Here is a 21,175-nt window from a genome sequence, read left to right on the forward strand (position 1 = left end):
TGGGGACAAGGGGTTGCATCAGTTACAATCCCGTTCTTGGTATAAGGCAACTTGGCTACCCTATGAGAGGGGCACCACTAGAGGAAGAGCCCGCGCCTGTCATTTCATGAGGTTTCAATAAGACCAACGTGGTGGCACTTCAGAAGGTTTGCAAGGCATGGGAGGTGGTGCAAAAGAAGGACAAAGAACTCAGAGGAAGTAACAATGGGCCCATCGATGGCTACCATAAGTGGTTGAAAGCCCACGTACAAGGTTTCGATTGGCTCCCAAGTTTGAGAACCGCTAAAAGGGAGGAAGTTGAGGCACCGGAGGAAGACGAAGAGGTGCAGGCCCTTAGGGCAGAACTCGAGCAAGCCCAAACAGTCAAAGAAAGGTTCAAATCAACAGATCTTAAGATCCAAAAGGAGAATGCCGAACTGAGAGATATAAATATAGCAACCACCAAAGCCTTGGAACAAGAGACCAAAAGGGCTCGTAGGGAAGAGCACGGCCAGAACAAGTTCCGAGGGGCTCTGTGGGGCAGCAACAGCGAGCTTAAGCTCCAGAGAGAGGAAAGGCACCAATCACGAGTAGACAATTTGATCTTAAAAGATGAGTTGAAGATTTGCTCAAGGTCCAAAAGAAACCTGTCTTAGCGATTATATGAGACAGAGACCAACATGCTAGCCATCGTCAACAAGTACCAAGAAGAACTAAATCTAGCCACGGCCCATGAGCATAAAGTGGCGGACGAGTATGCCCAGGTGTACGCGGAAAAGGAGGCTAGAGGAAGGGTGATCGACTCGTTACATCAAGTGGCAACAATGTGGATGAACCGATTTGCTCTTATCTTGAACGGGAGTCAAGAACTTCCCCGATTGCTAGCCAAGGCCAAAGCAATGGCGGACACCTACTCCGCCCCCGAGGAGATCCACGGACTTCTCAGCTATTGTTAGCATATGATAGACTTAATGGCCCATATAATTAGAAACCGCTTGGAAGTTTGTATTGTCACTCAGATCTTGACTAGCTATAAACTTTCTGAATAAAATGAGTTTATCCCGCATTATTACTCCAAAGATCAGTGTGAATCAAATCACTCCCGCATTTTATCTCTAGCATGCATTCATATCATGCATCGCATAAGCATCTCTTCATGGCATCATAATGAACATATCGTTGCTGCATTTGTCCGTTATCATATTCTAGCATCACATTTTGCATGAGTCATTGCATCATCATGCATATGCGTTCAACATACTTTTTGTTATACAAACTGCATACCTTTTGTTTTCATGTTCGCTCATGCATGATCCTTGCATTTTCCTCTGCAAAACAAAATCAAAAAAGGGAAGCATGAAAATTCATTATGCATTCTTAGTTGCATATATTCGGTACCATGAGCCAACCATGTTGGGATCATAAACCCGTTTCACTTAAAAACAAAATGATTGAACATGGTACCTAATGCATGGTTAACTAGGAAATGATGCCCGAGTCATTCATCCCTATGAAATGTTGTTGAAGTATTGGCGATCAAAATTGCCATTCCTTGGATTATAGGGTTGAACCAAGCTCATGTTTTTACGGAAAGGTTCATCAAGTCGAGTTGAAATATGGAAGTAACCATCTTGCAAAAGTTGGGGCAAAAGATGGATCGAGTTACATCACTGCTTCGTCTACTGCCCAACACATTTAGGATTGTTGATGTCCCTGTTACTTCCAGTTTCACCTTGACAAAGATGTCATGGACCATGTTGAAAATCTAAATTGATTCAACCCTAAGTCCTGCGTAAAAATTTGCAATACTTCAACTGTGCATCATTCACATACATCCATTCTTTTCATTGGTTGCATTGCTCATTGCATTCTTTCCTTGAAAAAGAACAAACTTACTCATTGTTATCAAAAGAAAAGAACATGTTTTATGGTGCCTTTACCGAACCTGTGCTAGAGCTAGAGTAATGGGTGAAGTAAAGGAGGTGCAAAAGCAGATGAAGGCCAACATGGAGGCCATGAAAGAGAAAATGGCCACAATGATGGAGGCCATGATAAGCATGAAGAAGATAATGGAAGCCAATGTGGTTGTAGTTGCCGCTACCAACGCTTTTGCTAAGGTGAACCCGATGCCCCCATCTGGCCTCAACCAAATGAATCATCCAACCTCATCTATGGTAGGCAAAGATTTAGGAAGTACGGGCGACCCTTATTATGTGCAAATTCAAAACAAGCATGCCTTCCCACCATATGGCTTGCCTCCCAATTATACACCACCCAATGTGGCTTACACTCTCGATGAGGATGTCAATAACTCCACTCCCATACTCATTGAGAGCCGACAACCTTATCATGCACATGTCTCTCAACCCATGGGGGACACACATGAAATGCCCCACCACAATCTAGCCGACTTCGAGCCTTGCCTCGGATATGCCACTGAAGCGAAAGCAGTTGGTGGTATACCCCTACAAAACACTTTGGAGGGCCCTCAGTATCACCCACAACCACACCCCTTGCATTCCACAGCGGGTAAAAACCCTCAGGCTATGGCAGAAATGGGAGAAGTTGGATCATCTAAAGGAATGGCTCAGGGCCATTGAAGGAGGTGAAGATTATGCCTTTGCTAAACCTAGAAGAGTTGTTCCTAGTACCCAATATCATCACCCCTCCCAAGTTCAAAGGTGCCGGACTTTGTCAAGTACAAGGGGACTACTTGCCCCAAGAACCATCTAAAGATGTATTGTCGGAAGATGGGGGCTTACACAAAAGATGAGGAACTGCTAATACATTTCTTCCAAGAAAGTCTTACGGGGGTAGCTGTTACCTGGTACGCTAACTTGGAACCTTCCCGAGTCCATTCTTGGAAGGACCTAATGGTTGCCTTCGTTAGGCAGTATCAGTACAATTTTGATATGGTTCCAGATAGGATGCAACTACAGAACATGTGCAAAGAGGGGCACGAATCTTTCAAAGAATACTTCCAAAAGTGGAGAGACCTGGCAGCTCAAGTGGCACCTCAAATGACGGAGAAAAAATGATAACAATGATAGTAGACACATTACCAGTATTCTACTATGAAAAGATGGTGGGCTACACACCTTCAAGCTTTGCTGATTTAGTGTTCGCCAACGAAAGGATCGAAGTGGGTCTGAAAAAAGGCAAATTTAATCATCTTGTTTGGACGAATGAGAAAACTGGGGCAAATGAAGAGGGTGAGAATGAAGGAGAAACCCATGCAGCGACAATGTCATTACTCAGCCAATAACAAACCTTCTCCTTACCCACCACCCAGTTATCCACAAAGGCCATCCCTAAATCAACCACAAAGCCTATCTACCGCACTTCCAATGATGAACACCACCTTTAGCACAAACCAAAACACCAACCAAAAAATGAATTTTGCAGCGAAAAAGCCTATAGAATTCACCCCAAATTTCAGTGTCCTATGCTGACTTGCTCCCATATCTACTTGATAATTCAATGGTAGCCATAACCCCCGCCAAGGTTCATCAACCTCCATTTCTCCGAGAATACGACTCGAACGCAACGTGCGCTTGCCATGGAGAAGCCCTGGGGCGTTCCATTGAGCATTGTAGGGCCCTGAAGCGTAAGGTGCAAGGTCTAATTGATGCGGGCTGACTGAAATTTGAGGAGAATCGTGTGTGAGTCCTGACATTGACAAGAGATGCCACACATGGGGCAATTTTGAAAGCTGTTGTTAGATGTCTCTAATGACTCATCAGGATTTTCAAGTTTATACCATTATTGTAAACCACAGTTACAATGCTAAATAAAATGGATAAATTTGATATCTTTATCCCTCATCCTCTCACAAACACATCTTTGTTTATTCAACTTTCACCGGAATGTGGGTGCAAGCCATTGGTCTGTTTACTCAAGCGACCTGCGCTCCTGAGTTTGGACTTCCAAGACCGTTCAATCAGAAATTACTCGTGCTACACATTTGGTGAAGGTGCCGTAAACAACGAGTAAAGCAGAAAAGTTCAAAAAAATAAAAAAAAAGCATTTGATTGACTATGTTTTCAAGTAAAAATATAGACGTTCATGTGACCACATTTTATCATTCTGGAAAGTTTGTCTTTTTTAAGAGAAGTGAGTTATCAAGAATAGGAGTCATTTGACTTAACCCGTCAACTGAAAAAAAAATCCTTCAACTATTTCTCGTCCTTGAAAGTCCATTTTGAGAATCAATCGCTTTTTCATTCTTCCTTGCTACAAGGTTGTGAAAACAAGACAACGATTGATACCTCATAGCCCTACACTGGGGCAATGAGGGGCACCATGCATAAACCTCAAGCAAACCTAGGGGCAGATTAGAAGTTCTCACCCAATATGTTCCCTGCTACAAGGTCATGCCGAAAGACAACGATTGGTACCTCAAAGCCTTACACTGGGGCAATGAGGGGCACCGTGCATGAGCCTCATGTAAACCTAGGGGCAGATTAGAAGTTCTCACCCAATAGGTTCCTAGGTACAAGGTCATGACGAAAGATAACAATTGGTACCTCAAAGCCTTACATTGGGGCAATGAGGGGCATCGTGCATGAGCCTCAAGTGAACATAGGGGCAGATCAAAAGTTCTCACCCATCGATGTTTTTAAACAAAAAAAAAGGGGGACAAACCCTGGAATTTCAATGGATTGATTAAACATCAAATGGCTCCATTGCCGTCACTCCAAAATGGTCAAGTGACTAAATCAAACGGAGCAAACACTCTGAGGGAGTTCCCGGAGAGATTTGCAAAAAGATAGGATGAGGTTGCAAGAATTATCACCTCTTTCAAAAGGACAGTCAATCTGTGTCATGAACATTGTACAACTTTCCATTACATTGCATTGTTTCATATGAAGTCCGCATTTACCAAATTACACAACAAAGGTTGCATGCATCTGCATCCCTAAAAAAAATCATGTTAACTGCATAGATTTCCTACATCTAATGTCCAATCTTTTGAATTTGGGATGACCGGCCCTCTCGATGACATGCGGGGAACCATTTGGTCCTGCACTTTTTTACCTTTGTCATCCAGAGGCGGCGGGCCCGATGACATGTGGAGATGAATTATGGTCATCCGCACACTTTTGCTATCTGTAAGACTCGATGAGTGATAAAAGCGCAGAGAAAAATTATGGTCATTCTATGCCCTTTGTCATTCAGGAGCAACAAGTTGAGTGATAAACGCGCAGAGAGAAATTATGGTCATTATGCGCCCTTTGTCATTCAGGATGATGTGTCGGTACTGATCACTTTCAAAATTTTTGTAGGTTCCACTGGCAGGGAGATTCACCGGCCGAATGGTGTTTCGCTCGAATGAAATTAGTGTCTTATCTTTACTTCCCTTTTATCTTCAATAAAAGACAAGTAAAGAGGGGCAACTGTCATACCCTAATTTCGTCCGGGGACCATCTGTTTGTTGGGATGCGACCTTCGTTTGACCACTTCGAGGTACTTGGCACCCATCGTTGTACAATCTGTGAAGTTTCGTGACATGCCGGAAGCCAAAAGAAAGCATTGTTGCACAATCCGTGAAGTTCCGTGACATGTCGAAAGTCAAAAGGAAGTGTTAATGCGCAATCCATAAAATTCCGTAACATTCTGGAAGCTGAAGAAGGGATGATTACGTAATCCGTAAGGTTTCATGACATTACGGAAAGAAAACAAGTATCGTTACGTAATTCATAAGGTTTCGTAACGTTACGGAAAAAGAATCAGCAAAAAAAGGCAAGGGGGTGTATTTAGTAAACAGAGGGGTGCAAATAGCAACCAGGCCCACTTGGGCCTTCCAGGATGTTCCCTAGAAGGCGGTGCCTTCTGGAGGAAGCAACCTAGCTCACCTGGGCGAGCTGGGTGGCAAGCTCCTCCCTTATTTTCCTATAAATAGGGGGAGGAGGGAAGAACAAAAGTGTTCAACCCTCCTGGTATCTGAGAATCACTTAAAATTAGTGTGAAAAATTGTTTTCGTGAAGAAAATCCAAGCCGAGGCGCTTCCGTAACGCTTTCGAGACGTTTCCATGGGTGATTTCGCGAAAATTTTCAACCGTTCTTCGTCGTTCTTCGTTCGTTCTTCATCGTTCTTCGGTCTTCAACCGGTAAGTTCCCAAAATCGAACTTTTCAATTCATTCTATGTACCCTTAGTGGTACTCATTTGTTTCGTGTGCTTTTATTTTTATTTCATTTACTTTCCGTACCCCCTTTTGACGTGCTTTAGTCATTTATTTAAGTCATTTTCTCGCCTAATCAAGAATAAAATAAATTTCCACCGATCATTCATATTGTAACATCTTTTAATTTCTCTTAAAATGAATTCCGACCGTTCGGTCATGCCGTAACCACGTTTAAAACAAAAAAAAGGCAAAATAATAATATACTAATAAAAAAATATCTTTTAGTAAAATAATAAAAAAAATCAATCGGACGTTTTTTCTTTGGGATTTCTCTTTCTTAATCGAATTGACTAATAACCAAAGTGAAACTAAGACTAAAACCAATTCATAAATCAAACTTTTGTCATTACCTAAAAAAGTCATTTTTAAGGTCCAAACGCCTTAAAATGGTCTTTTCCGCTTTTATTAGTTAAACGTAGATTTCTAAAAAAGCCTAAAATCAACACGCAGCTTTATTACCTCTTTTCAAAAATAACAAGAGATCATTAATGGTCCAATGCCTTAATGTTTTCTCTCCTTCCAAAGAGAATCAAAGATTGTTTAATGGTCCAACGCCTTAAATGACCTTTCATTCAATAAAAACATATTTTGCAAAAAAAAAAGGATAAAAACAAATTAACCACTGTTTGGTTCTCAAAGAACTACGTAGGTCTGATTTCTTTATCACAATTGAGGAATACGTAGGAGCAAGGGAAACACCCTCGTCGACCACAAAAAGATAAAAAAATATAAAAGGCATAAAAAGACATAAAGATGTAAAACGGAACATAAAACAAATTGAAGTCATGTTTGCACATTTGATTAAAGGCTGTCGTCCCTTGTGACAGACGTGTGGGGTGCTAATACCTTCCCCGTACGTAAATACAACTCCCGAACCTTTCACTAAAAGTTCGTAGACCACGTCTTTTCCGGTTTTTCTGACGTTTTCCACAAATAAACGTTGGTGGCGACTCCGCGCGTATTCCTTTCTTGGAATATGCACCCGCGAGTCACGCGTTGCCCTCCCGCCGAAGGGTAGGTTGCAACACTAGCCCTGTCCTATCAAGTTCTGAGAATTAGACTAGTTTCCACTGTTGAATGATCCTAACAAAGCATGCATCTACGTGATCAAGGCAAAAGCACACTGAAATGACGTATTGATAGCACAAAGAACACATAAAACATCATTAAATAGATATACAGGTATTTACATCAAGTACCTACAAGGAAGAACCAACAGAGGATTTAGCTCTCCATATCTGGGAAGCTTCCTTTACAACAAATAGAAGAGAAAAATGAAGGATTGAAGAAATACAAGTAGTGGGGATGTCTCCTCCACCTCTAGAACCTCACAATCACTCACAGACTCATCTCATGCTCTCAGGATGGCTTCCTCTTCATGCTCAGTTCTCTGCCAGTCTTCGCACAACAAAGGCTCTCAAAACTCTCTGGAACTTGGACCTTTCTCTCTCGAGAAATCTCCAAACATGCAAAAGCTTTGAGAATTGCCACTCCATTTTTTATTTCAGGCTTAAATAGGTGGCCTTGTTGGTTATTGTGCGCTTAGCCCGAATTTGGACCGCTTAGCGCGCATTAGAGAATTTCGGCTTAGCGCGCGTCTTCTCGCTCAGCGGATGGACTAAAGCGGTGCATTTAGCGGGATGAGACCTCGCTCAACGAACATACACAGCTCATCCTTCTTCCAGATTCTTCCTCGCGCTCAGCCAAAAGAGTGTTGTGCTTAGCGGATGGCTCGCTGAGTCGACAGATTGGCTTAGTGAGCAGATCAAAATCAACACTTCATAAACTTGCCTAATTAACCTGAAATTGAGAGGAAATGATTATTAAATACACAAAGTGAGAGTACTAAGTATTTATTACCTATCTTTAACAAAAAGTAATTACAACACTACAAAACAACCATAAATGGGAGGAGTTAGATACAATTTTCATAGATTTCTTACACAAAAGTTAGTCGTATTCATCGACTAACAACTATGGGAAGCTGAATGATGCTAGCCGGAAGGACCATTATCCACTTCCTTTCATGGACCAGATGGTTGGAAGACTTCCAGGGCAATCCTATTATTGTTTTCTGGATGGATATTTTGGCTATAATCAGATTGCTGTAGATCCCAAAGATCAAGAGAAGACTGCTTTCACATGTCCTTTTGGTGTATTCGCATATCGGCGCATGCCTTTTGGCCTTTGCAACGCCCCGACTACATTTTAGAGGTGTATGATGGCTATTTTTTCTAATATGGGGGAAAAATGCATTGAAGTTTTCATGGAAGATTTCTCTGTTTTTGTGCCATCTTTTGAAGGGTGCTTATCCAATCTTGAAAGAGTATTACAGAGATATGAAGAGTCCAATCTAGTTCTCAATTGGGAGAAATGCCATTTTATGGTTCAAGAAGGAATAATGTTGGGGCATAACATTTCAGTAAGGGGAATAGAGGTGGGCAAGGCAAAGATCGATGTGATTGAGAAACTTCCTCCTCCCATGAATGTCAAGGGCGTGAGAAGCTTCTTAGGACATGTTGGGTTCTACAAGCGATTCATAAAAGATTTCTCAAAAGTCGCAAAACGACTTAGCAATCTATTGAATAAAGATGTTGCTTTTGTGTTTAAGGAAGAGTGTATAGATGCATTTAATGATTTGAAAACCAGATTAGTGTCTGCTCCTGTAATTACAACACCAGATTGGGGACAAGAATTTGAGCTGATGTGTGATGCAAGTGATTACGCCGGTAGGTGCAGTGCTTGGGCAAAGGAAGGGAAAAAATTTTCATGTTGTATACTACACCAGCAAGGTTCTAAATGATGCACAGGTGAACTATGCTACCACAGAAAAAGAAATGCTGGCAATTGTTTATGCACTTGAAAGGTTCAGATCTTATCTGGTAGGATCAAGAGTTGTCATCTACACTAATCATGCAACTATTAAATATTTGCTCAACATTGTTGATTCCAAACCAAGATTGAGAAGATGGATCTTGTTGTTACAAGAATTTGATTTGGTGAATCGGGATAAAAAAGGATCGGAAAATGTTGTAGCAGACCATTTGTCTAGGCTGTTAATGAAGAAGTCACATTGAAAGAAGCTAAAGTTAGAGATGAATTCCCTAATGAATCTTTATTTGTAGTGAGTGAGAGACCTTGGTTTGCCGATATGGCCAACTTCAAAGCTGCAAGAAGCATACCAAAAGACTTAAATGGGCAACAGAGGAAGAAATTTTTACATGATGCTCGATTCTATATTTAGGATGATCCACACTTGTTCAAGATAGGAGCTGACAACCTTCTAAGCAAATGTGTGACCCAAGAAGAAGCCAAGTGTATACTATGGCATTGCCATAACTCTTCATGTGGTGGCCATTATGGTGAAGGTAAGAGGGCAGCCAAGGTTTTACAATCCGGATTCTTTTGGCCCACACTCTTTAAAGATGCTCACCAGCATGTGCTACACTGTGATCAATGTCAGAGGATGGGAGCTATATCAAGAAGAAATGAAATTCCTTTACAAAATATCATGGAGGTTGAGGTATTTGATTGCTGGGGGATTGATTTTGTAGGTTCCTTCCCTTCGTCTTTTGGCAATGAATATATACTGGTGGCTATTGACTATGTTTCTAAATGGGTTGAAGCAGTGGCTACCCTACATAATGATGCTAAGACCGTGGTGAAATTTCTGAAGAAGAATATTTTCTCAAGATTTGGGGTGCCCAGAATTTTGATTAGTGATGGAGGTACACACTTCTGCAATAATTAGTTACAGAAGGTTCTGAAACAATATAATGTGACACACAAAGTAACATCACCTTATCACCCTCAGACCAATGGGCAGGTAGAAGTATCCAACAAGGAGTTGAAATTTTTTTTGGAGAAGACGGTAGCTTCTACTAGAAAGGACTGGTCCATCAAATTAGATGATGCTTTATGGGCATATAGAACAACATTCAAGACTTCAATAGGCTTATCCCCATTTCAGATGGTGTACGACAAGTCTTGTCATTTACTAGTGGAGATGGAATATAAAGCATACTAGGCCTTGAAATTTTTGAACTTTGATGAAGCCGCATCTAGATGGAAGAGATGAGATTGACTGCTTATGAATCTTCAAAGTTGTATAAAGAAAAGGTTAAAAAGTATAATGACAAAACGTTGCTCAAGAAGGACTTTCAGCTAGGACAACAGGTGTTGCTTTTCAACTCAAGACTTAAATTGTTCCCTGGAAAGCTTAAATCAAAGTGGTATGAACCATTTACTATCAAGAAAGTTCGACAATATGTAGCAGTGGAGCTTTGTGATCCTCAATCTAAAGATCCTGACAGGACATGGGTAGTGAACGGACAAAGGTTGAAACAATACCATGGTGGAGCTATGGAAAGATTGAACACTGTTCTTCGCTTGGATCCTGGATAACAAGACGATGCGTCAAGCTAGTGACGTTAAAAGAGCACTTACTGGGAGGGAACCCAACTTTTCTTTCCCTTTCCTGTTTTTCATTCTTATGTCTTGTATGTAGTTAGGATATCTTGCTTGTGATTGTTATTAATTTCAACTTGTTTAGTGATGAACAAGGGGTTTTAAGCTTGTATGAAGAGATAGACAGAAAAATTCTTAGAAATTTTTTGGAAATTGTCTATTCACTAAGCGCAGACCTTGCGCTAAGCGCTCAGTCTTCACGCGCTAAGTCGAGCTTGCTCATGCTATGCGCATAGACCCCTGATTGGTTGGCTGAATAGTTCAGCTAAGCGCACATCACTACGCTATGCCCCACATCTTCATGGTAATTTCACCTTAACCAGTGGGCTTAGCGTGGATGATGTGCTAAGTGCCACTTCTTCTCTGGAAAATTTTTTATTGTAGCAGCACTAAGCGCGCTATCCTATGCTAAGCCCCAGATCCATTCTGTAACTTGAGTTTTTAAGCTAGGCTTAGCGGGCTAGGAAGTGCTAAGCGCCAATCTATAACGGGTTTGGAATTCTTGGAAGTGCGCTTAGCGTGCTTGTTGCGCTAAGCCTGAACAACTCTCTATAAGTTGAAACTTGATGGTACGCTAAGCCTCGCATCTCAGGCTAAGCGCATATTGCAAAAAATATTTTGTGTTGCAGAAAGCGCTAAGGATAGCCTGCCGTGTTAATCCCCAGATGCTTATCGAACTTTACAACTTCAAGTTGGGCTTAGCCCGAGGCTAGGCTAAGTGCTTGGGTTTTAAACTCAAACGTCACGTTGGCACGCTAAGCGCAGCTGTGCGCTAAGCGTGCCATACAATTTTCAGTTTTAAAAATCAAAGGCAGAGGCACTTTGGATGTTTGTTACCTTTGCACCCAAACCTCTGCACCTTCCTAACCTTGAGCACTTGTGTACTTTCTACTTCGTGTGTATTGTTTCTCTGCATCTTCATTGCTGCATTTCAAGAACAATCTAAGTAAGTTAGCACATTTCTATTTTTATTTTTCATTCTTCAAACCTTAGGATAAATGACTTCTTGTTTTCTTAGTTGTATGTTGTTAGGTTAAGGTTAGTAGTTTTAGGGTTAGTCAATGTAGGATTTTAGGTAACTTAGAAGCCCATTTGGGGCAATGTAGCTGAAAGGGGTGAAGACCCCTATGATTTTGTCTAGGAATCGCAATCAACGCCCTAAGCGTGATGTGCGCTTAGCCTATTCATTAGAGCTGTCAAAATTTTGGATTTCCAGATGAACGCGTTATCCCTGCTGATGAACGTAAGTGATGAGCCCGCTGAGCGCATCTGTGCGCTAAGCGAGACAAGTGTTCAAACATTAAGATTCAGGAAATTTTTGTTCAGCGCTAAGCTTGACCTGTATGGCTAAGCGCCACTTTGCTTCTGTAAGTTTTCCTTTGAATCAGGCTAAGTGCGTCTGAGTGCTAAGCCCTTGTTGTTGTTGAGCTAAGCACCCTACTGCACTAAGCTCAACTCTCTCACTGTCTTTTAAGTTTTGTAGTAAGGCTAAGCGCGCCTTGTGCGCTAAGCCTGAGTTTCGTTCTGTTGAGGCTGAGCTAAGCGCGCCATGCTGCGCTAAGCTCCAACTCTCTTCGGTTTTGACAATTGTAGACTTAGGCTAAGCTCAGCTGTGCACTAAGCCTATTCTGCAGAAAAAATATTTTCTGTGTCTTCGAGCTAAACGCTAGTCTCCTGCGCTTAGCGCCTGAGTAAAATTTCATAAGGCGCGCTATGCTCAGCCTGCTGCGCTAAGCGCCCAATCAAAATTTCAATTTTATTTTTCTATTTTTGTGAAAATAACCTGTACTAATCTTTTGTGTTTTGTCTTATATTTTGCAGATGGCATCTAAGAAAAGGAAGGCACCTTCTACACCTACCCAAGCCAGATTTGATAGATCTAGGTTCACATCCCAAGAGGCTTGGGAGAGATACATTGACATTGTGGTACCTAGGAAGATTTTTCCTGAAAGGAATGTCATTCTCCATCACACTGAGTTTGATGAATTTACTCAAGAACTCAAGTGTAGAAACTGGCACAAGGAGTTTTATGCGAACCTCTATGACCCTGAGGATAAACCACCTAAGCAGGTGAAGGTGAGAGGTCGTTTGGTGAAATTCGATGCAGACACTTTGAACTCATTCCTGAAGACCCCAGTGATACTTGAGAAGGGGGAGAACTTTCCAGTATACTCTAGGTTCTGTCGTTCGAAGCTAGAACCACAGGAACTGGCAGCTCGATTATGCATCCCTGGAAGGGGATTCGAGTTAAACACTGATAGACTGCCATTAAACTGACCATGCTCGCTCAGACATGGAGCGTTCTTTCCTTTTCTAACCTGGTCCCTACCTCTCACACCTTGGATATCACATTAGATAGGGCCAGGTTGATTTATGGAATCATTCAGAAGATGGATATGAACCTATGCTATATTATTTCAACTGAAATTTCTCTGATCGCCCAGCATGACTCTTCTAGGCTTGGGTTTCTAGCCTTAATCATTGCTCTGTGCAAGGCCAAGGGAGTCATTTCTGATTCATTTACATTGGAAAGCCTCGGTCTAGCTATTAATGTGGCTTATGTAAAGAAAAACTGCTAGAACCTAGATGACCTCTCAGTTACCTTTAGAGGGTCACACAAGGCCAAGGGGAAGAGGTCTGAGGCTCCCCCATCTTCTGAGATTCCCCCTTCCTTAGCTGCAGCACCAATTCCACCTACCCCATCTGCATCTACATTTGTTCTTCCAGCTCCTTTATATGCAGGACCCTCAAATTTTTCATTTACACCTCAGATGCTTCATTCCATGCTCCAGAGCCTACACAGGGGGCAGTCCATCATCATGCAGAGCCTTGAGGGCTTAGGCTTGCCATCCATTATGAGCATGGATGAGTTTGATCTGCAGGTGGCTTGGCCAGGAGCCTAGTCTTCTCCTTCTGGAGGGGATGGGGCCTCTATAGCGCAGGAGCCTGCTCTTGAGGAGCCAACAGCAGCAGCAGCAGAGGGGGAGGATGAGCTCACCCCTCCTGAGCCCTTTTATTTTGATGCAGATGCACACATGGATCAAGAGGAGGGGACTTCCATAGATTAGATACCTAAGCCATCTCCTGCACCTGTTCCCGAGGAGACCCAGCCAGCTACACCAGTCACGGAGCCAGAGCAGCCTATCCAGGATTCATCAGCAGTGCCAACACTGGATCTTAATGAAGATCAGCCACAGGATGAGCAGGATGTTTAAATTGTGTTTAGTTTAATTTCTGCAAAGCATGAACATTTTCAGTTCTTTAAATTTCAGTTATTTAAATTTCAGCACTTTGAGTTATTTGCTTGTACCAAAAGTGTGTTTGAACAGTGAATTGATTGGAAATGATATGCAGTGGATTGTTTGGTATGAAATGAGTGTTTGAGAATGATTTGAATGAGCAATTGTATGATTTGAGTGGATTGGAATGATTAGATAATTGTTTTGATCAAGCTTGTAGCCATTAGAAGAGAATGAGCATATGATTTGAAGTATGACTGAAAATGTTAGTCAGTTTGTCAGATTGATTCTGAAGGAATGCATTAACCGTATCTCGGTGAGAGTGTAATCCTTAAATTTTGAGAGAAACAACTATAATTTAGTACATATTTTTGCAAGAATCTCTAAAGTATGGACTGAATGCATGGAATTGAGGATGATGAAGGCCATGTTTGATTGTGATAGACACTTAGCCAAAAAGCTTACCATGTGCTTGAATGAATTATCCCTTGTACCCAGTTTGAGTTGAATGAATTATTGATTGATTGAACCCTGATCCTATACAGTGTTATCTCCTGCTACCTTGACTTAGGTTGTAGGAGAGCATCATCTATAGGAAGCGTGGTTCAAAGCATATTTGTCCCAAATTTGGGGGAGTAATTATCAAGGTAAATTTGTTTCCAAATTTGGGGGAGGCACTGGGTAAGAATTGAAATGGTCAAAGTATAGAGCATACACACACTATTTCTGTATATACACATAATGTCTTTGTATATCTTGTGTTTAAAAAAAAAACTATAAATACAAATGAAATTAATAATTGTGTATGCTGCAAAATAATGAAATGAAGCTGAGTGCCTAAATAAAAGGCAAGTATGGGATGTGCATGAATGAAAAAGTGAAGGTTTATCTATGGATGAATGCTCTCCTAGAACCTAAGCTTTTGAATCCTATAAAAACCATGATTTGTTGGAAGCCTAGCCCCAGTACAAGCCTAGAAAGTCCTTCGGATTCATTTTGTGTGTTCATTGTTGTATGATATGAGATGAAATGCAAAGGTTGGGAATTTTGTTAGTTGTTTATGATGGAATGAGCCTAAACAATTGAGCTTGAGTGAAACAATGAAAGTGAGGTTGTGGTTGATGATCCTTCCTTGATTTATGCCATTCTTACTAGCTTATTTCAGTTGTGACTCTAATGTGCATGTTCCGATCTTTGAAAAGCTACATGTTTGTGAAAATCAATTGATTGAAGCAGTCCATGATATTCAGTTCATATGGTTGAATTTCTCTATGAAGCAAACACCATTTTGAGTGATCAATGTAGCTTGTCACTTAAGAACAAGTGAACTGTTCTTTCTTTGCTTGAGGACAAGCAAAACTGTAAATTTGGGGGAGTTTGTTAGTCATCTTATAGGACTAACTTTTGTATAGAAAAAATTTTCCAAAACTTGTATAGTTCCCCCAATTTATGGTTATTTTGTAGTGATTTTGTAAATAAATCTTGTTTTATTGTTAAAGTTGTCTCTAGAATATTTCCATTGGATTTAATGATGAAATCTGTGCAGTTTCAGGAGAAAAAAAGGCTACGTCATGAAGTGCCAAAAGTGACAGTTGAGCTTAGCTCATCAGGGGGCTAAGCGTGCATCCACCGCTAAACGAAGCTTAAGGGTGCTTAGCGCAATAGAAGAATTTGATAGAGCATCAATATCAATGTCGAGCGCTAAGCGCGAGATTAGTGTGCTAATCGTAGCAGTTGTCTTCAGCCAGGCTCAGCGCAAGACTGGTGCTAAGCTCGAATCCAGTTACTCGCGTGAAGCGTGATGGTGGTGCTAAGCACAACGTCGTGAATTCAGAGCCTATTTAAAGCCTATCTTGTGCAGAATTAGGGTACAAAACTTTTACACAAATTTTTACAACATTCCAGAGCACACCACAGTGCCTATTTCGGGAAAAGAGCTTTGGAGGCAGCAAGAGGAGCAACTTTTGTAGAGATAGCTAGGTTTTGTAATCTCATTATTGTTAGGGTTTCTTCTGTAATGGCTGGCTAAACACCCTTGTTGGGGATTTCTAAAGAATAGCTGATGTAATTACTTTAATATCTAATTGATTGTGTTTCTTGTGTTCAATGCTTCTTTCATTGCTTAAATTTCGTATGCTCTTGGTTTAATCACCCATTTGTGAGCATAGTTAGGTGACTTTAGCATTGGGAAATGTATTGTTGCCTTAGAAATTGAATGAAGCAGAATTGAAACTTATTCTTACAGGAGGGATCTGCGGATTAAATTTTGGTTTTAAGTATGCTGTTACAATAATGTTGTTTGGTCTAAGTCTAGTCTAACAAGAGGGATCTGAGGACAAAGCTTAGGCTAAATTAGTCTAAACTTTAGTAAGCTATTTAAGCTAAGTCTAGTCCAACAAGAGGGATTTGAGGATGAAGCTTAGTTTAAGTTAGTCTAAACCTAGGAGGGCTGTCTAAATTTAGCCTAGTCCATCAAGAGGGATCTGAGGATGAAGCTTGGATTGATTCAGTCTAACTAGGGATCGAGGTTTAGTAATTTAGGCTACAACATAGAACACAAAATCATGATTGATTAGAGAAACTGTTAGACAAGTGGCCTTAGATATCTTAAGAAGGGGGGTTGAATTAAGATATCACAATCTTTTCCTAATTAAAAATTCTATGATTATTTTAACCCAAATCCCAAGATTCCTTTCAAAAATGAACTCCTAAATAATTATGCAAATTAATCTTACTGAATAGAAACGATAAGCAACAAATAATAAAAGAGTTTAAGGGAAGAAAGATTGCAAACTCAGATTTATACTGGTTGAGCCACACCCTTGTGCCTACATCTAGTCCCCAAACAACCCGCTTGAGAGTTCCACTATCTTGCAAAAGCCCTTTACAAGTTCTGAACAACACAAGGACAACCCTTCCTTTGTGTTCAGATTTCTTTACAACAAGAGACCCTCGGTCTCTTAATCCCTTTTCAGAAATAAGATGAAGAGAAGAATTGAGCACTCAAATAATTCCTTATTGAATTGCAAGTGTATTGGCCAAGGAATTTTTAAGAGGATAAGATGATTTTTCTTTTTGAGAGGATAAGACCTTTTTGTTCTGAAAAACTCTAAGCAAATCCGTGTTTCAAATCACATATAAATAGACCTTTGATGGCCTTTAAAAAATCATGTGAATAGATGTGACTCTTGGAAATTATTTTATGAAATTCTCCTCTGGTAATCAATAACAGGATTTGTGTAATCGATTACAGGCTTTAAAATTTGAATCAAAACGTTCAATAATTGCTGGTAATCGATTACCATGCATGTGTAATCGATTACACAGTGTAAAATTTGAATTCAAATTTCTAATAGTTGTTATAAATCATTTTGGCCACTGGTAATCGATTACATCCTCTGGTAATCGATTACCAGAGAGTAAATCTCTTGAAAAAGACATTCTAGCTTAAATTTCTTGGCCAAACCTCTTGTTGTTTCAATTTGGAATTCCCTCCCTAAATTACTAGAGATCTTATTGATGATGTATCTTGAATCTCTTGGATTTTTTTCTTGATCTTAACTTGAGAAGAACATGTTCATATGGCATCAAAACATCAAAGTCAAAGTATTTGCTTCTACAATCTCCCCCTTTTGGATGATGACAATTTAATTCCTGAAATCAAGATACAAGCAAAGTATATGCAAGATATAATGTTACGTTCACTCATTTCATACTCCCCCTATGTTTTGGAATTAATGATCACTTGATCAGTTGATTTCTAAGCTTCTAAACCACCCTGTTTCTCTCCCCCTTTGGCAACATCCAAAAGCCAAAGTACGTGGTAATCAACACAAGATGGAAGAATATAAATCAAATATAACTAAAGTTCACATAATAAATCATAAGTCAAAACCAAATATAATCCAATCATAAAATACTAAGTGCCAAATATCGAAAGATAACGAAAGTTCAGAAAATGTGATGCAATCCTACCCCCCAAGGGCATTGGATAGAAGACTCCAAGAAGATTGGGCCAAAAATGCAAGAGAAGGCCCTAGAGTTCTCATGAGCCTTAGGGTAGATTTCGGGCCCATGGGCTAAGTATGAGCCCAATTATCTTGGTACATATTAGATTAAGGTTTCATTAATTTTGGGCCTTGTATTTAGGGCTCCATAATGTAGGTAGGGTACCCTAGAAATATAGGATTTTTCAGCCCTTGTATTTTTGGGCACCTAGACTAGTTTTTGTATTAGGGGTAGTTTTGTAATTTCACATGCACTAAGTGGATATTTGATGTGTGTGGTTGGAAATAAATTTAATTGAATTGGTAGAAGCCCAATCCAATTAAATTTTAGAGGGGGAGGTGAGCATTTGCTTACTACACCCCATTGCCACATCATATAGTCACACTTTGTGCATGTCCTTCATGCTTTTCATGCCTCATGACACCTAAGCACACTTAGTGGAGAATCTTGGAATTGATCTTGGATTAGTGGGCTGAACCATAACTAAAATTCACTAATCATAATTAGTGAAATTTTGGCTCCAAAGTTTGGCTCCACAAATTCAATTTCAAATTCAAGTGAAATTTGAATTTCCCTCCAATTTGTGTGACACTTAGGCTATAAGTAGAGGTCATGTGTGTGCATTTTTTTCAACTTTGATCATTTGAATATTAAACTTCAGATTTCAAAGCTCATTTGGAGCACAAAATTTCGTGCTCTTCTCTCCCTCTCCCTTCATTCATCTCCTTTTTCCTCCAAGTTCTTATCCATGGCCTCCTATGGTGGTGAGCTTCTTCTAGACTCATCTTCTCCTTGAAGTGGCGTCTCCTCTCTCTCTTCCTTTCTTCATTCCGCTGCCATTTATCTTCCAAGAAGCAAAGGAATCCATTGATGAAGAAGATCCTAGGCCTACAAGCTCCAATGGAGCTTGCATCATGTGGTATCAAGAGCATCTTCATCTAGGTGATGTTCTTTTTCTTCCTCTATCTTTTTGTTCGGTGAATTCTCTTTAATTCCTTGTTCTTCATCTTATTCTCCATGTATATCCTCCATTGTCTTGTGGTTTTCTTCTGTTTAGAGTAGATTCAAAAAAAAAATAAACCGATTAAATCTTAGATCTACACTTGTTCTTGCATTTCTATGGTTCAAATTTTGTAGATCTACTCTTGAATCTTGTTTTTGTGTTGATTTTAGGTTCTATCATTTTTCATTCATAATATTCTTTTGCTGAACCTTAGATCTAAATTTTCTTCCAAAATATTGATTAGAAAAAAAAACACAAAAATCTAAGTGTAAATCACTTAATCCATGTTGTCTTAGAGTCATGTTTAGTCATAGTAATTGTCACATTATGTTCTAAGTTTGTGTTGAATTTTATTTTGTTGATTGAATTCTATATACATTTGTTCATGTATTCTTGTCATTCTTAGCCTATCTTTTGAATTTTGAGTCTAATTCATGCATTTTATTTAGTTCATAACATGTTCTAAATCAATTCCTAGAAGTAGTCTTGTTCTTGAACTTTTTTTTTGCTTTCTAAGTTTCCTACATGATGCCTATGATGAAGTTGAGTTGTGGTGCTGAGTTGTGGCTGGATTTGTGAATCAAAATAAGTCTTAAGCTCTCTTTAATTGTGTTATTCAAGATAATTGAGCATAAGCAAACACAAATTGTAACTATCCAAGCCTTAAGCAACATAAACACTACTCTTGATTTCTAGGTTGAAATCGCTGGTGCTGGCAGCTTGAACATACGAACTTGTATAAATTGCTGGGAATTGGTCACTACGTTTTTTGAGGAGAAACTTTTACTGAATTTTCTAGACATCTGGACCAAAATTATAAAAAAATAATCAAGTGATTTGGATTAAAGGAAAAAATAAGAAAAATCTCACAAGTTGGCAGAAAAATCAGTGTCCAGGAAAAAAAAAAGTGAAAGGAAAGCGTGCTTGTTGTTTTGGCTCAAAATTTGTTCCATAATTGGTGCCTATTTTATACCAATCCTATTTCTGAAATTTCAATTGAAAATTATTGTGAAAACAAGTGCCAAAACTAGAGGTTTCTTCAGTCTTTTGTTTTTAGAGTTTTTCTACTCTACTCTAGAGCCATTCTAGGTTTCTCTTTGAGTCCTAGCTTGCTTTTTTGTGCTTTTCATTGCTTTAATTGTTGAATAATCCTTGGAAATTTGTCTTGTTAAAACTCTATTGGTTCTTGCTTGTCTCTTTGTTTCCTTGCTTGTGAGTTGCCATATAGGGAATTTGAAAGGAGGATTGGTGCCATATCTTGAAGAATTTGAGTCAAGAAGAAAGGGGCCAACCACCTTAAGAGCTATTGGACTAAGAAGCACTTCAAATTGAGTGAAACACTAAAGAGAGAATAGCCACCACAATTGAGGACTTTTTTTTCTTTGTAATTTTGTAATTGGCAATTTGCTTTGCTTTCAAATTTTGTAACAAAAAGGCCTTTCATTGGAAGTAAGTTGGGAGCCTCCGCTAGGTCACCCTACTTCCATTTGTGTGTAATAATTTTAGGCAATTTTCCCTTAGGATAGTGAGTGCTTTGTTGGGAACCTTAAATGAGGTCATCCAAACACTCTTAGGATTCGCCTAGTTTGCTTTTCTTGCTTACTTTCATAGCTTATTTCTTTTACCCTCCATTGTCAAACCGCCTAGATAGCTTGCCTTTTACCAATTAGTTTTTACCTTATCTTTGACACCTCTTTTAGTGTTTATTTTGGCTAGTTTCAACCATAGTTTCTTTTACCTTTTTTTTCAAACCCCCAACAAGAAAGAACCATAACTTAGGAACCAACATGAGTCTTCATTCTTCATCTAGTGTTAATGGTGAGGGTTCTACTCCTAACGACCCCTTGTATAAGATATTAGATGAGTTGAGATCCCTTAAGTTGTGGAAAGAAAAACAAGAGAGAAAAGAAAAAGGTAAAAAAAGAGTGGAAGAAATAAGTCAAGATGAAAGAGAGAAAATAAGAGAGGAAGAAAGAAGAAAAATAATGAAAGAAATGAAAAGGGAAAAACATGCCTCCTATAGTAGTCATGACTCTTGCAAGAGTTTAAGTGAAGAACTTAGCGACTATTATAGAGGGCATCATAGTTCATATACTAAACATCACTCCCAAAGAAGAGAAAAGGATAAAAGGCCTCAAGAGGTTAACATTAGCCTCCCATATTTCCATGGAAAAGATAATGTTGAGGCTTACTTAGATTGGGAAATGAAGGTTGAACAACTCTTTGCTTGCCATCATATTAGCGAAGAGAGAAAAGTTCCATTGGCTACCCTTAGCTTTCAAGGGTATGCCCT

General features: G+C 39.7%; 1 protein-coding gene across 1 annotated transcript; it reads left to right on the plus strand.

Annotated features, from left to right (window-relative positions):
* The first annotated feature begins 10,230 nt into the window (after positions 1-10,230).
* On the plus strand, positions 10,231-10,569 carry LOC114401893. The gene has a single exon (XM_028364472.1). It carries the CDS (start codon positions 10,231-10,233, stop codon positions 10,567-10,569), a length of 339 nt encoding a protein of 112 aa, XP_028220273.1.
* The last annotated feature ends 10,606 nt before the right edge of the window (positions 10,570-21,175 follow it).

The sequence above is a fragment of the Glycine soja genome, chromosome 20 (assembly GCF_004193775.1).
Source record: "Glycine soja cultivar W05 chromosome 20, ASM419377v2, whole genome shotgun sequence".
Taxonomy (NCBI): domain Eukaryota; kingdom Viridiplantae; phylum Streptophyta; class Magnoliopsida; order Fabales; family Fabaceae; genus Glycine; species Glycine soja.

Bases quoted from the DNA above. Each gene is read 5' to 3' on its own strand.
- LOC114401893 (XM_028364472.1), top strand. From the start codon at position 10,231: ATGGAAGAGATGAGATTGACTGCTTATGAATCTTCAAAGTTGTATAAA.